Source organism: Oryx dammah, unplaced genomic scaffold, assembly GCF_014754425.2.
Source record: "Oryx dammah isolate SB20612 unplaced genomic scaffold, SCBI_Odam_1.1 HiC_scaffold_18, whole genome shotgun sequence".
In the NCBI taxonomy this organism is placed as follows: Eukaryota; Metazoa; Chordata; class Mammalia; order Artiodactyla; family Bovidae; genus Oryx; species Oryx dammah.
Genome location: NW_024070202.1, coordinates 45,361,529 through 45,379,046, shown reverse-complemented (window position 1 = coordinate 45,379,046; position 17,518 = coordinate 45,361,529). Strand labels below are relative to the sequence as shown.

The following is a 17,518-nucleotide window of genomic DNA, read 5'->3' as shown; positions in this document are numbered from 1 at the left end:
GATACAATGAGTGTTAACTCCCTAGTGAATAGTACTATCCTTAAAAATCACTCTTATGGGAAGACGTCCCTGATTGTCCAGTGGTTAAGACCCCATGCTTCCAATGCACAGGGCACAGGTTCAGTCTCTGCCTCAGGGAGATCCTTGGTTGGGGAACTAAGATCCCACGTGCCATGCAGCCAAAAAAAAAAAAAAAAAATACAAGTTTCTCTTGGCAAAGGAAAAAAAGTGATAATTGCCAGTACTCCTTATTATACCAATATCTTCAATTTGCTCGTCACATTTTTCACATTATAGAATGAGGCAAGTCCCTTTCTTGAATGCCTTAGCCTACAGTAACGTAATATGCCTTGGAAGTGACAGTGTCTGGCTTTTAAAAGCTTTTCTAAAAGTTCCCCATTCATTTCTTTTTCTCTTTCCATTCACTACAAGCTCTAGTTAATACCCCTCTCCTCCATTTATCTACCTTGAAAAGATGAAAGGATGTGTTGATTCTGCTAAGATTGGCTCCAGTCCTAGCAGGGAGTTTAAGTAGTCCGATTACATCCATTTCATCACTTTATGATCTTTCTGTATCAAATGCTGTTGTTTACATGCGGCTCTAGGACTCTGCTTGTCTCTGAGGTCTGAATTTTGAGTAATAGCAGCAGCAGCACTTGGGCTTCAAGAATTCTCAGCAGGGTTCTGTCCAGACACTCCTCAAGCCTCAGTATTTATGGGCCCCACTCCACTATCTAGAGGCATGATTTCTGGCAGTGCTTCTCCCCAATCCATAAATTCTGCAAGATCACTTCTCTCCTTCTGTGGCCCTTTGCCACATTTAAAAAGGCAGCTTGTTTTTCAGGCAGCATTTTGAGGAAAAGAGCCTGCTCCCGGCAACCACTACCAAACCCCCAAGAGGGAGTAGCTCCTTCTATTGTTTCTGTTTTGATTTACTTTGAAAAGTCCTGGGCTTTGTGGAGAAGGGCATAACCAAATAAAAATAAGGCTACTCAGGTCTTGGGAGACTAAAACCAATTGATTTATCCTTCTACTATAAAAGTAAAAAGATATAGAGAGGACTACAGGAGATATTGGCTCACAATCCCTAATCTGTAATTCCATAGTATAAAAACACTCAGAAAAACCACAGAACTTTTTTTTTTTTCATATATGTGATGGCAAGGCCTCACATGATCTGAATTCATTTGGCAGCAAGACTTGAAGTAATTTAAGGCTATTTATAATCTTTACTTATACTACTTTATATGAATCTTTGTATATTTAAGTGCAGAAATATTAATATGTATCATTATAGGATAGTACCTCAGACTTGCTGGTGATCTTACATACTATGTGGTATATTTACCGTGTTCCCTTTCTGAAATCTGTAGGTTAAATCAGTCAGTAATTTGGATCCTGAAGTTTATCTTACCTTAAGTGATTGTGAATCTGTATAACTGTTATTTTGAGAAAGTGAGTAATAACTCTTGAATTCTTAATATTTCTATTTTTAAGTGGCTTTGATTTTATACTAAATCAAGCTATTCTTTAAGTTTTTTACTTTTATGGCAACCACCCAAAAGAAATAGGAAGAAAGGAAAAGGTTTATGTGTAAATTTGGGGAAACTTCCTGGCTCTGGAAGGTATTTGCAGTCTCCTTTGTACATATATATTATGGTTAATGGGCTACTGAACAATGAACAGGTTTTCAGTGTGCTTAATATGAGCTTCACTGATTAACACATAATTGCTACTTGCTTATGTGTTTGTGTATTCTTGGCATGGTAAACTCTAACAGCCATTTAAGATCCTCTCGGCCAGCACTGCACAGAAGCACTCCAGTTAGTAAATCCTAGAAGCTGCAGGTTCTCACCAGGTTTTGTTGAGCTCCTGAGGCTCATTCAAGTTCATTTGCAACACTATCCAAAACTGAATGGCTTATTTGTTATGTAAGCAAACAATTGAAATGAGGTGAGGTCCTCAGTCGCTCACTCTTTGCGATCCCTTGGAATGTAGCCTACCAGGCTCCTCTGTCCATGGGATTTTCCAGGCAAGAATACTGGAGTGGGTTGCCATTTTCTTCTCCAGGAGATATTCCTGACCCAGGGGTTGAACCCGGGTCTCTTGCATTGTAGGCAGACGCTTTATCATTGGAGCTACCAGGGAAGTATATAAGCATACAGTTAGGTCATTTCATCCATCCTCATCCAGTTGTAATATGATCATTTCCTTTTAAGACTATTTTAATTGAGCCAGATCTGCTTGAAAAACAGAGAAGAGAAATAGTTTCAAGAATCATATATTCTTACTTTATTATTGTCTTGCATTACAACACATTTGTCGTGTAAATGTGCCATGTTAAACGAAATGGAAAGTGAACCATGTAATCTGGAGCTTGGTACCCCGTGTGAGTTAAGACATTTGTGAAATTCAGGAACATACTGCAGGGCATGCTCTGTACAGGAGTGGGATCAGGTTTTGTGGGTTCACATTTGAAGCTTACACAGTTGGGTGAAGGCTAGAGTGTCATTAAGGAAAAGAATACAAAATTGAACATTCAAAATCAGGCAAAAATGTGAATGTTTATTTAAAATGAGAAAAGAAATCACAACACATTACAAATCTTTAGAAATTGGCAATACCACAAACATAAGAAAATCCAACATTTTTGTTAACTACCTGAAATACTTTTTTCCTTTCTACTTTTGGGTGCATATTCTAAAATTACCTCTGCATATGACAACTTTTGCTGTTGCTGTAAATGGGGAAGGGAAAAGAGCACTGGATTGGGAGTTAGGCCATGTAGTCACTTCTCTGCCAACTGAATTTGCCACGTAAACTTAGGTAATTGGTGGAGCCTTAGTGAGCCCCTGACAACTTGTTTATAAAGCAAGAATGTTCATCTTCATGATCTCTTAAATGTCTTCCCACTGTGACCCTTAATCCTAGAACTGGGTGAAAAGAATGAACTATGAGTTAATCAGAAATACATTTTATCTAAAAATATGGTTATGATGTTGCCTGTTTTAGTTCAGGGGGCCCCTACAAGAAATATCAAAGTAGTTGCTATACCTTTATTCAACCAATCATAGCTAGTTTATACTTGTAGCTTGTTTTGCTAGCAGAGAAAGATATTAGGTAGAGGAACAGAAAAGCAACATCGGCCAAACCATGTAATGTTGTTACCCAAGCAGTTCTCAGCATGAGTGATCGAATGTGCTGCCCTTTCTGGCTCTTCCCAGAAGAGTGACACACTCTGCTAGTGGACAGAGGCTATAAATCACCTCTATATCCTTATCCTGCTGAAAAGAAGTACTGCAAAAGAGCCAGTAGTAACAACAGTAATAATAATGATACCGTTGCATTTCCAAAAAAATTCTCTTCTTAGAGTTTAACTGACAACTGCTTCCTCAATTTCATTCATTCAACAACTGTTCTCTGAGCTCCTCTTCTATGTGAAGCAGCTCTTAAGGCACTGGGGAGACAGGATTCGTAAAAGAAAATCTTTGCCCTGGTCGGGCTGACATGCTGATGAATATCAAACAAATAAATGTCAGGGAGTACTGAATGCATGAAGAAAATTAATCAGGGTCAGCACATGAGGGGTCACATTTTGTTGGAGGTGGCCAGGGGATGGCCGCTGAGGATGTAACCATTGATCAGAGGCTTAAATTGTGTAGAAGTGATAACCTGGCAGAAAGAATAGCCAACAGAAGAGCCATGTGGACTGCCAATGGGTAGCCACACGCCTTATGTAAATGTCAGTTCTGAATGATATTTTACTGCTTAAGTGGGGAAGGCTACTCAAAGGTTATACATATCTTGGCTTTTCCTGAATGATAACCAAAGTCAATAGAAGTGGGACTGAATCATGAGAAAATAACTAGGCTTTTAAGTTCGCATGTACCTCAGACAGAAGTATTTTTAATAATTGGTTGACTCATTGGTTGATTGATTGCTAGACAGATCATCTTGACCTGACTCCCTAAAACAAAAGTGAAAAGTTGCTTATCTATTGTTTTGTAAATTATAGTAGGGATGATACTATTTAAATAGAGCCCTGGAGTAAAAATTGATACCAATTTTAGTTGCAATTTTATAATGAGTAAAGTGGTTCAAAGGTCAAACTGAGATTACTAAAAATGTTTCTTACAACCATAGTGATGAATCTCTCTTAACAGTAACAGTAAAGGAAACAACCTTATAGAAATAAGTTTTGCCATTCTTCTTCTGTCCTTTTTTTTTTTTTTAATTTTTTATTTTTTTTTATTTTACTTTACAATTCTGTATTGGTTTTGCCATACATTGACATGAATCCACCACGGGTGTACATGCGTTCCCAAACATGAACCCCCCTCCCACCCCCTCCCCACAACATCTCTCTGGGTCATCCCTGTGTACCAGCCCCAAGCGTGCCATATCCTGCATCGGACATAGACTGGCAATTCGATTCTTACATGATATTATACATGTTTCAATGCCATTCTCCCAAATCATCTCACCCTCTCCCTCTCCCACTGAGTCCAAAAGTCCGCTATACACATCTGTGTCTTTTTTGCTGTCCTGCATACAGGGTCATCATTGCCATCTTTCTAAATTCCATATATATGTGTTAGTATACTGTATTGGTGTTTTTCTTTCTGGCTTACTTCACTCTGTATGATCGGCTCCAGTTTCATCCATCTCATCAGAACTGATTCAAATGTATTCTTTTAAACGGCTGAGTAATACTCCATTGTGTATATGTACCACAGCTTTCTTATCCATTCATCTGCTGATGGTTCTGTCCTTATTTTTAAATAACAAGTACTAGGCACTGTTTTACATTTGTAAATATTTATTGTTTCCTTATAGTAAAATAATTATTTCAGAAACAGATTTATAAGCTATTATGGAATTTGTTATTTAGGATACAAATGTGGATTACACTATTATTTTAAATTTAATCCTGATTGTAATGTTGTATCAGGTTAATGCTTTCCACATAATTAAAGTTTTCTGAGTTGGGAAATATTAGAATATTACTTCTTTGGAATACAAGTATTTTCTTTTAAATCTCTTTTAAATGACTTTCTATGGATTTTTAAAGCAAATGACCAAAGAAATTACTTACCAGTGCAATATCTTTTGTGTTTGTTCTGAGCGCTCAGATAGTACATTATCACACTGATCTGTGTGAGAGATGGTTTGAGGAGGTAATGGTGAAGGTAAAATAAAGGCATAGATTCAGTAAATCTGCAGGAGGGTATGCAGCTTTGGGTGACTGACTATGGAAGCAGGGGAAGGAGAAGAATGGGCAGGGAACCTGCAGAGAAAGTAATTTCCAAGTGGACCTGATATGGAGACTAGAGGTGGTTCAGTCCTTTAGGTTTTACCAAAAACAGAGACCTATGGCTCAAGGCAGGAGCCAGAGTAGAAGTAGAAGCACAGAAGCGTGTCCCCACATGCTCTGACCACATGAAAATCAAACAGTATTTGTTTGTTTTCTCAACTGCGCTTTGTGCACCAGAAGGAGTATAGTGAAGTGGTTGAAGGCATGAATTCTGGTCTGCCCAATTCTGAATCCCATGTGGGCCTTGAGAAATTGCTTGGCTTCTCTTTGCCTCAGTTTCCTTACCTGTAAAATGAGCATGCAGAGTAGTACCTAACTGCTCAAAGCAACTATAATTATTCTCTTGAATTATTGGAATTTTTTCTTTCCTCTGTGGATGCTGCTAAAACTTTAACTGGAAGGATTTTCTGTTTTATCTGGATGTTAGGCACTGCAGACTCAAATTTCCACACTATCAATTCTAAAGACCTATGAAGTATGTCTCCTTATACTGTTATGTCTTGCTATCTTATTCCCAGAGCGCCTTCTTTTTCTTATCAAGTAGTTGCCTTTCTTCCCCTATAATACATTTACCAGTGATGCTAACAAACAGGAAGATAACTCTTTTGGTTCTCAGTTTTCATTTCCACATTGCACTTACAGCATTTCCATTAAAGAGCTGGGAAATAGCCCCAAACGAAAGACTATATTGAAGAGGGAATATATGCCTTAACATGCCTTAAATTCTTTGATAAGTAGTGATTCAGATTAGTATTTGGCCCATGAACAAATATTTTCTCCTTTTTTCTGGGGTAAATGGATTTATGAAATGAGAAAAAAATACTGAATCATACCTGAAATTTCTTAGTGTAGACCGGAGTTGTTTTCTAAGCACTTTTCATGTGTTAATGCCTTAATCTTCACAACAGTTCTATGAAGAGATTGCTATTATTATTCACATTTTACAAATGTAGAGACTGGACACAGTAAAGTTTAGTGACTTGCTCAAGATTCACATAGCTGCTGCTGCTGCTGCTGCTGCTGCTAAGTCACTTCAGCCGTGTCCGACTCTGTGTGACCTCATAGACGGCAGCCCACCAGGTTCCCCCGTCCCTGGGATTCTCCAGGCAAGAACACTGGAGTGGGTTGCCATTTCCTTCTCCAATGCATGAAAGTGAAAAGTGAAAGTGAAGTCGCTCAGTCGTGTCTGACTCTTAGCGACCCCATGGACTGCAGCCTACCAGGCTCCTCCATCCATGGGATTTTCCAGGCAAAAGTACTGGAGTGGGGTGCCATTGCCTTCTCCGTTCACATAGCTAAAAAGTGTCAAATCCCAGATTACAAACCTAACAGCATGCCCTCACCATCCACTCTCCTAACCCCTATACATACTTTTTCTCTGGAAGATAATGTATCAGAGGAAATTTCACTCCAAAAAATGAAGTTTAAAAATTATATAGAATTATCAGTAATACTAACAAGCATTGAATTTATTAATATATAGAATTCCCTCATCTATTTAAGACTGTGTGACCCCTGGAGGACAAAATGGCAACCCATTACAGTATTCTTGCCTGGAAAATCACATAGACAGAAGGACCTGGCAGACTACAGTCTGTGAGGGTCACAGAGTCAGACACGACTGAGGGACTGAGATGCACATATGGCTATATGATGTTAAGATTATACAATGATAAGATACACCTATCATCAATTATAGCGTTACAATTTAGAGTAATATTTTTCTATAAAGTTACAGTTTTATTAGATTTCTTCCTAGATATAAAAGTGGGTTTTCTCCCTTAGAACAATGTGTTAATCTAGTTAAACATTCAAACAGAAACAAATCAACTTGAAAGGACAAGATAATGTCTTACAATTAAGAAGATATTACATTTGAGAAACTTTTTTCTTAATGTACTAGAAAATGATTTCTGATGGAGAGGTCAGAACATGTGCCTTGGGGGTGATATTAGGTGTGGCTTATGAGTACTTTGTATGACTTTGCAAACTGTTTATTTTTAATTATACTGGGCCATTACAATAAGACTTTACTAATAAGTAAAATAATTCATCTGGCTATCATTATTCTTCATATTAGTTTATCTAGCTGATAAAAATGTATCGTAATTACTCATGTAATCTGTCTCTGATATTTTTATTCTAAAGGCAAACTGGATTGTGTAACCATCTAAGTCATTTTACGGCAATTTCTAGTTAATGTGGGAGAATTATTGCCCCATTGACTATACGACAGTACCAAAATGAATCTTGGATAAGGATACATGTAGTACAAATATTCTAAAGCACAGCTCTCAGGTTTTTTTTTCACTTTTGACCCAATTCAGAAAAGTTGAAAATCTTTAAGTCCCATCCATCCATGGTTATAGTTCCCCCTTTCTAGTATAAATATATCTCAGTAAAAACAAAAAATAGGTAATTTCAAATAAGCAAATTACAGCAAACTCATTCACGGTCCAGCCAGAGCTGATTTCTGTTGTGTACCACGACTGTTCTGGGTACTCAGGACACAAGCAGTAAACAAGACAGACACAGCTTTGATGGAGCTTGCATTCTAACAGGAGATAGACAGTGAGCAAATAACCACGTAAATAGATGAGATAAATTTATGTACTCATAAAATGGAGTGATAAGATGCAGGATGATTGGACATTGGGGGTGAACTTCTTTAGATTGAATGATCAAGGAAGATTTCTTTGAGGAGGTGATATTTGCACAGATCCATGAGAAAGAAGAGGAACAAACCAAGGGAGAGTCTGTGGGACAGGACATGAATGGAATGAGGAAAGAATAGAGTGTGAGGATATTGACATCATCAGTGTAATTGCAGGCAGAGGGTAGGCACATAGAAGCCCTGAGATGGAGTGCTTAGGGAGGAGAAAGTCCAAAGTGGCTGAAACCAAGTATGTGAAAAGAAGAGTGGTACAGGGATGTTCTAAGATCATGAAGGATTTAATGTATCATTGCAATGAGCTCATTCTTTTGTTCCTAGTGGACTGAGAAACCTTGAGAGAGTTTTAAGCCAGGTTGGCCTAATCACTAAAACATTTTAAAAGACTCTTTTGTTTTTGAAAGGCCTATAACTGCTGTGTGGAGGATGAATTAATTACAGGAGGATAAAAAGGGGAGCAAGAAGACCAGCAAGACATGACCCTGACTTGACTAAGGTGGTGGCACTAGTGGAGGATAGAAGCTGAGCAGTATTTTGGAGTCAGAACTCCTAGGCTAATGGGTTGGAAGTGGGAAGTGAAGGAGAAAGGGAGGAATCAAAGATGACATCTAGTGTTTTGTTAGTTTCTTTGAGCATCTGGAGTGGTGTCATTTGAAATGCAAAGTGTAATGAATATTTGTAAGGTGAAAAACTAGTTCTTCTGATTTTGACTTAATAAACCTGAGATGTCCTTTTGGGATGGTAAGTAGCAGTTGGATCTATAAATGTGGATCTCATGGGAAATATCAGTTCAGTTCAGTCACTCAGTCATGTCTGACTCTTTGCAACCCCATGGACTGCAGCACGCCAGGCTTCCCTGTCCATCAACAACTCCCAGGGCTTGCTCAAACTTATTTCCATCAAGTTGGTGATGCCATCCAACCATCTTATCCTCTGTCATCCCCTTCTCCTCCTGCCTTCAATCTTTCCCAGCATCAGGGTCTTTTCCAGTGAGTCAGTTCTTCACATCAGGTGGCCCAAGTATTGGAGTTTCAGTTTCAGCATCATTCTTTCCAATGAATATTCAGGATTGATTTCCTTTAGGATTAACTGGTTTGATCTCCTAGCAGTCCAAGTGACTCTCAAGAGTCTTCTCTAACACCACAGTTCAAAAGCACCAATTCTTCAGTGCTCAGCTTTCTTTATGGTCCAACTTTCACATCCATACATGACTACTGGAAAAACCATGGCTTTGACCAGATCGACCTTTGTTGGCAAAGTAATGTCTCTGCTTTTTAATTTGCTCTCTGGGTTGGTCATAACTTTTCTTTCAAGGAGCAAGTGTCTTTTAATTCCACAGCTGCAGTCACTGCAGTGATTTTGGAGCCCAAGAAAATCAAGTCTGTCACTGTTTCCATTGTTTCCCCATCTATTTGCCATGAAGTGATGGGACTGGATGCCATGATCTTAGTTTTCTGAAGCTGAGTTTTAAGGCAACTTTTTCACTCTCCTCTTTCACTTTCATCAAGAGGCTCTTTAGTTCTTTGTCGTTTTCTGCCATAAGGATGGTGGCATCTGCATACCTGAGGTTACTGATATTTTTCTCAGCAGTGTTGATTCCAGCTTGTGCTTCATCCAGCTCAGCATTTCGCATGATGTAGTCTGTGTATAAAGTTAAATAAGCAGAGGGATGATACACATCCTTGACATACTCCTTTCCCAATTTGGAAATCAGTCCATTGTTCCGTGTCCGGTTCTAATTGTTGCTTCTTGACCTGTATACAGATATTTGTTGTAGATATTATTTAAAGCCTCAAAGTAAAAAGAGGCAATGTAGAGAGGAGAAGAGAAAGCCACCAAAACAATTTGAGATCAAGAACAAAAAGGGCAACAATGGAGAATGAGAAGTAACAGCCAGTGAAGCAAGAGAAAGATCAAGAAGGTAGTGGAAGATAGAAGAAGTTATCCAATTAAGGGGAAAGGATGGGCTGTGACAAATCCTGATGAGAAGTCTAGTACCCTGAACATGGGGAAATGATCTGTTGATTTGGCAACATAGAGTCCCCAGCCACATAACCAAGAGTAGTTTCAGGGCGGTGCTTGAGTGTAGAAGTCTGATTGGAGGAAGGGACAGAGGATAGGCTATGATGAAGTGGAGATAATCACTGGACAGCCCTTTTGAGAAGTTTTCCTATAAGTGGAACAAAAATAGGATTGGAAAGAACAGAAGATACAAGTGTGACATCAATAAAAAAAATTAAGATGGGAGATACTTTGTATGTTTCTATGTTTGTATGACAATAGGAATGATCCAGGAAACTTATTGAAAGAAATTGATGATACAAGAGAAAGAGAGGGGAATTCTTAAAGAGCCATTGGAGATGGAATCTAGACCACATGAGAAGGTTCACCATTCTTTAGAACAGAACACTTCATCCATTATAACAGGAGGAAGGCAGAGTACACTGGTAGAGTGATTGAAAAGATGAGGGTATTACTCTGTGGTATCTATTTTTCTTAACTATATATATAGTACTTCCCTAGTGGCTCAGACAGTAAAGCGTCTGCCTACAATGTGGGAGACCTGGGTTTGATCCCTGGGTTGGGAAGATCCCCTGGAGAGGGAAATGGAATCTAATAAGAATAAACACAGATATATGATTTTATGTCAAAATTCCAAAAAAATTGTTAAAACAGTATTTTTATACATAAGTTGATAATACAGAGCAAATTATTAAAATGGCACAAATTCTAGCCACAAATTCAATAGCACAAATTCAGGACATCATCAGTGAAAGGTGGTTTTGTTGCAAGATAGTTTCAAGGCATTATGTAGGTATTTGCTTTAGCAAAGCTGTAGAGATGGCTTGTTATATTGCAGTACATATATGTCTTAAGTATAGGACAAACTTTAAGCCAATATTAATTCAGAAATGTTGCTGAAAAAATTATCTATCATTATGTACTATGGGATTGACTAAATAACCAATGGTAATGCAAATGACAGTTATAGTAAGTAAATGTAGATTTACTTTATCATTTATCAATTTATCTGTCAATTTTACATCAAGAATTGACAACCAAGACCAACTGGAAACAACACTCATGAGGTACCTTTAACATAAATATCCTGTCCTTCCCAATCCTGGTGTGTGTACCTCTACATGGAAACCAGAATTCCTTGACTGTTGGATTAGGGTACCCAGTGAGTTCTAGAAGTTCATCAATTTTATTTATGAATACCATACTTCAGGAATCCTTCATCACTTTGTAGGCTGCTTATATCCTTGATATAAGTAAAACTGATAATATATGAAATTTCCTCATTTGCCAGTAAGAACCAAAGAAAGAGTTTGCATTTTCAGACCTATTTAAGTCCACTGATGGTTCTCAGACCATACTTTTATAGCCATAGTTCTAAGTTATCTTCCTATCTTCAGCAATTCTTCAAATCTTTGCAAAATTGCTACTTTAGAGTGAAGGATAGCAATTACATCAGAAGTGATCCGAAGGAGAGAAAATGAACCTGTACATGAGAGGATATTTTGCATTCTCCATTTGAGTTGTTTTTCCTTTCTGGTTTTAAATATCAGCTTTGGCAATTAAAGATCTTTGATTTAAGAGGGGAAAGAAAGAAGTACCTGTTGCAGGTGGCACCTGCTTATTATTGTCTCCTCACTGCATTAGAGGCGTTTTGAGGTATGTGATAGCTCTGCACCACTGCATCTGGGAGCAGGGAGTTGGGGATGGCTTTAGGCACCTGGGCACATGGATGTTAAGTAACTCTTTCCTCCCCTCACTGCAGACAGAGTCAAGCAACCATTTTCAATCTGGGCAAGAGGGACAAATCTTACTCTACTGACCCAAGTCTATGTGACAGTGGGGCTGCAGTTCAGAAGGGCTTATCTGAAGAAGAAATTCACCCAGTCTATGTGGAACAGCTATATTCATAGTGGGAGTGGAGAATCATTTATTCATTGGCTTGGCACCATTTGGGATGGTAGTTTGATAGGAGTGGCCCCAAAGGGAAGCATGTATACAAAGCCAGCTGATTCTCTTGGGTGGTGCTTCTTCCAGGAGGGGAAGTTCCCATGGCATGGGCAGTGCCTCTCTTCTGGCTGTCCATTCGTACCTAACACCCCAGTCCTGGTCTTCTAGCTATCCACTCCTCTGTTGGAATCCCTGTGGCTTTTGAGCTGTCTTTTCACATAGGAACCCTTTAAAGATAACCCTTGGCTAGTTCTGTTTTCCAGGGTACACCTTTAGTCTGTAGGATCCGTGCATCTTTATCTCACCAGGACTGAAAGTACTGCTTTATCCTGAAGGGACTGAGAAATTGTTGATGGATTATAAGAAGGGAGTAACAAGATTCAGTTCACTTGTGGGAAGAGCACTGGCAGTAGTGTGGCTGGGTGAGGACATGTGAGGCTGGAGACCAGCTAATCAGTATTGCAAAGTTCTGGCAAGAGCTACTGAGACTCCATCGACAATAATGAGGAGGAGATGGGTTCAGAAGATATTAACATTTTAAATACAAAATAATATAATGACTAAGTAAGTAAAAGTGAGTCACCTGCCAAGTACCTTTTATTTTAATGAGTGCATCATAAACTGATCATACTATTCTTGCAGCAAGAATGCTGGAGTAGTTTGCATGGTGAAAGACAGGGAAGCCTGGTGTGCTATAGTCCATGGGGTTGCAGAGTCGGACATGACTTGGCAACTGGACAGCGACAATAAGCTTATTCTCACAACAGTGAGATGATAACATAAGAAAATAGGGGAGGGGTCATATTGGTTATCAGGGTCATAGTTGAACACATTTTTTAATGTTTATCAGCTTTCCTATTCTTTTTCAATTTGTAAACAATATCCACTGTGAGGAACATTTTTGGTTTTCATTTGTTCTCGCCTTTCCATTTTGGGGATTCACCTCAGGCACTTGCTTTTTAAGTACTTAACCATGTATAAAACAGAAAGGAGCACATAAATACCATTTACATTCTTTAGGCTAGTGTGAACTGCCTTTTGAAAAACAAATTGTCTGCCAGACCTCATATGTGTTTGTGTTGAAGTTTGTCTCACATAATCCTGGCCATTTCCATTTCCAGCCCCACAGTTTGATATTTATTTTAAGCAGCTGCTTAAGAAAGGTAGAACTTAAATGATCAAACAGCATAAAGTAGGTTTCTGTTTGAGCTCAAGGTTACTGTGTAGCTTTCTTTTCAGTAGCCTTTTTTCCTCGACATTCTAGCTGTGAGAATAAATCTAGGAAAACTGCTGTTTGGCCTTTTTAGCTCACTGCCAGCCTTGGCGATGGCAAACTAACTGCTGTTGTACTAAACACCACCGAAATAAAATAAATGAGTCTGATTAAAGCTTGGAACTCTTGAGTACTACAAATATAAAAACCATCAACAGATGCCGTTTGCTAAAACTACGGTTCCTCTAGCAGATGGGGGAAAGTTAAACATAAAATATGCTATTTCTTTTTCGTTTGGTTCATTTGTTTTTAATATAGTATAAAAAGCCTGCTACTGAGTTCCAGTAAACTTCTGGCTTATGTTTCATGGCTGTTTTGGGGAGTGTGTTTTATTATAAGAATTCATTAAACATGTTAAAACAATTCTTATCAGAGTTTAAAACTGTCTTTAGTTTTCATATATCCAATACTGAAAATAATCGTGAAAAACAATGACCAGATATCCACAATGGAAAATAATGTTTCTCTTTCAAATCTTTGATGTTGGGCTGTAGTAGAATAATATCAATCATATCTCTAATAGTTCTCATTCATTTAGTACTTGAATTTACAGTATTTTAATTTCTCATATAGAGTCGGATGCAACTGAGCAACTAAGCAGCAACAGCATGCTACATCATAAGTTAAATAACAGACACACAGAAGAATGCTATTTTTACTCTTCATGCAATTGAATGACTGACATGCCACTTAATACAAGCATTATTAATATTAACTTGCAAGAATCATAATGGCATTATTAATCATTCTATAATATTCAGATATTTCTTGGCCTAGAACAGAGTGTTTATATTTAATTTAGAAGTTCATGTATCTCTAAAGAGACCTGCAGTTTACTTTTTTCTTAACTCAAAATTATTTGTCTAATATTTATCAGAATAGATCACAAGAAGTTTTAGCATAGTTAGAAGAATTGGAAAATGATCAAATAACTAAGTGGTTAGAAAATTATCTAGAATATTCATCAGGAAGGATAATATGTAATCACACTGTTCTTTTTTAACTTTGAAATTTATTGTTATTGCTGCTTACAGGTTCAGGTTCATGTCGCTATAGTTATTCAGACCCTTGTATCATCGTGTCATATGCCAAGAACAATACTGCGGACTGGATTCAACTTGAGAAAATTAGGTTTGTTATCATTTAAAGTATCATCATAAATTTTGATGTAGGTGGTTTTCTGCTTCCCTGTTTACCTTCATTCTATCACTGGCTTTATTCTTCATGGTTAAAAGTACTCTGGTTGTTAATTATGTTGAATTACCTGAATGCACATATTTACCTGCATATTACCTGCTCTATTTGAAGAACATGTTAAAAGTGTCATTTTCCATTCATTACTTCCCACTGTCAGTGGTGGCTATAATAAACTATTTTTGGTAGAAGTACATTTGAGATAGTAACCTTTCTGATGGGATTCTCCACAAAATAACATCACCATCTGTCTCTCTAGGTAGCCTGGCTGTGACCTGGTTTATAGGCCTAGAAATGTATCAGATTACTACTTAAATTCTTTCCAGTCTGTGATGACAATTAGTTAACAGCCTTTTGGATCTAATCCCTGGTTCTGTAATTTTCCTTCTAACTTCCCAAAGGCCAGTTCTAAAATTCTGTTATAATTGTGATGTGAGTTGTAATCATTTATTACATTTTCTTTAATAAAAAAAATCCCTTCATAAGAAAATGAGGTTGGATGCTTAAAGAGGGAGAAGCTCATTCAGGTTGAAAATATTTGATTAAATTTAGCAAAACTCAGACTATGTTAACCATTTTTGTGCAGTTTAAATCATAAAATAAACTTTAGAATGGATGCTAATTTCAGGAATGGTGAGGTATTTAAAGGAAAAAAAATACCTTCAAATTTTATTAAGTGGTTTTTCTGCTCAGTTCAGTTCTTAAATTAGTATGACTCAACTAGAACATTTTCCATAAGTTCTGTGACAGTTTTCTTTTTTTTCATGCTATTTTCCTTACCGTATTTCCATACTGAAAAAAATATGACTTATTTGGGCAAGAAGAATAAATATTAGGTTCTTAATCTTTAACATTAAAAATTTCTAGTATTTGAAATAAAAATAATAATCTCATAAGTTCAAGTTCTATTTCAACCAAAACTTGAGAAAATTAATTCTAACTCATGGATTTTAATAGATTGTCTCCCTCTGTGATAGAATAAAATATTATTTATAGATACCTGGTACAAGCCAAGCTCTGACATGCTGTGCCAATCGCCAATTTTATAAGAGCATTTGCTATTCCTTCTAATTTTTAGTAGTTATAATGAAAATGCATTCATATTAAGTACTGATTTATATAAACAGCTTTAAGAAAGCAGCATAAGTATTGGAAGTTTTACTCATATGCCTCCATTTTTCTCTAATATATCTCATAGTTTAGATAAATTGTAGTATATATTTCTTGCTGAATAACAGCTGTATGCTTCTGATATGATAAATAGTGAGTGTATACATTTAATTATAAGATATAGAGATCACATTCAGCTGATTCTATTTTTCACTACATAAGACTTTCAATTTTAGGCCAAGCACCAAACTATCATTCTCATCAATGCAAATTTACTATTAGTGATCAGAGTGGACATATTTTCAGTCACTTCTTAAAACTAAAATATACTGTCTTCATTGATTTAAATTATTTTTGAAGTTAAAAACATAGTCATCATTAAATATTTTAAAGGAAAGGGGAATTGATTACCCCCAAAGGTAAGGCACACCATTCATAATCTACACTGACAATCCTACAGATTTATATGTGCTTCATTGGTGAGTGAAAAATATGGCTTTTCTCTAGTCCTTTCAAAACTGATTTATAGTAAGCCCCAAGTACTACTAGTTTGCATTTTAGTACCACTTTTAATCTTGGCTAAGGCCATCATTTTTACTACAGCAGGTTTCTACTTTGGTAAAATAAAATGTTTAACATAAATATTAAATAGCAAAGGACCTAGATTTCAGCAGATATGATATAAAAATCCTATTAAATTATATCATGTTTTTAAAGACTGGTATGCATGGAAATCTAAAGAATTCTAAATGAAAGCATTTAATTCTCATGGCAAATCTCACATTTTCAAAACAAAAAAGTATTTGTTTTCTAGAAATAAAGTAACTCATGTAAATGTTGATTTTGAAACATACAATATACTGTGATCTCTAATAGATATAAAATTTCAAAGTAAGAATTAAAATTAAGATAATTTTACAGTTTCTCTCCTTTTTTTCTTCTTAGTATCATATAAAGTATATAGTTTTAGATTGAGTATCTACCATTTACAAAATACTGTGCTGGATACTCTTTGATTTTTTACAAGAGCCAAGGCAGTTGTGTACCATTTTCTCTTCAATTATCCTTTTACTGACTTACCTGAGTTAACTTACTGCCTGCCTTGTTTTAAAAGTAGAGCTCTTTAAGACGTTTGATATTTAAACTCCCATCACTCAATATGGACATCTTAATAACCACATATATTAAAAGGTTTAAGGGGTATAAGATTATGAGTATTTCACCCATAATGTGTAATGTTTTAAGATAAGAAAACCACAATCTTAATTAAGAAACAAAATGGATCTATAAGAAAGATAAAGTGGATACTGTTGAACTTTATTGTGGCACCAATTATCTCTCCAGAGCCCCTTCCAATGTCAGTACCATCATCCACATCCTCTACCTTCCTGAAGACGCCAAAGGGGAGAATGTCCAGTTTCAGTGGAAGCAGGAAAATCTACAAGTAGGTGAAGTGTATGAAGCCTGCTGGGCCTTAGATAACATCCTCGTCATCAACTCAGCTCACAGACAAGTTGTTTTAGAAGACAATCTGGATCCAGTAGACACGGGCAACTGGCTTTTCTTCCCAGGAGCTACAGTGAAGGTTTGATCTCTCTTTTGCTCCTTCTCCCTAAAACCTAAAGCTCAATAAACCAAATTGTACTAAACCACTATTTTACTAAAGTATTTTATTAAGTGTAAGTTGCTCAGTTGGGCTTCCTTTGTGGCTCAGCTGGTAAAGAATCCACATGCAGTGTGGGAGATCTGGGTTCAATCTCTGGATTGGGAAGATCCCCTGGAGAAGGGAAAGGCTACCCACTCCAGTATTCTGGTCTGGAGAATTCCATGGACTGTATAGTCCATGAGGTCGTGAAGTATTTTACTAAAACCGCGATTAAAAGAATAGGTAATATCACTTTACTCTCTTTTGTAAGAATGGGAAATCATTCATTTGTTCATCCTTTGAACAAGTATTTTTGAGAACCCATGGTGCCATGTACTGGGC

General features: G+C 37.0%; 1 protein-coding gene across 1 annotated transcript in view; it reads left to right on the top strand.

The window, feature by feature from the left end:
* RELN (reelin) overlaps positions 1-17,518 on the top strand; it is a 557,548-nt gene that overhangs the window by 298,765 nt on the left and 241,265 nt on the right. Inside the window, exons 9-10 of the mRNA XM_040260785.1 lie at positions 14,262-14,358; positions 16,876-17,116. Coding sequence (XP_040116719.1) covers positions 14,262-14,358; positions 16,876-17,116 — 338 coding nt within the window. The remainder of the gene's footprint in view (positions 1-14,261; positions 14,359-16,875; positions 17,117-17,518) is intronic.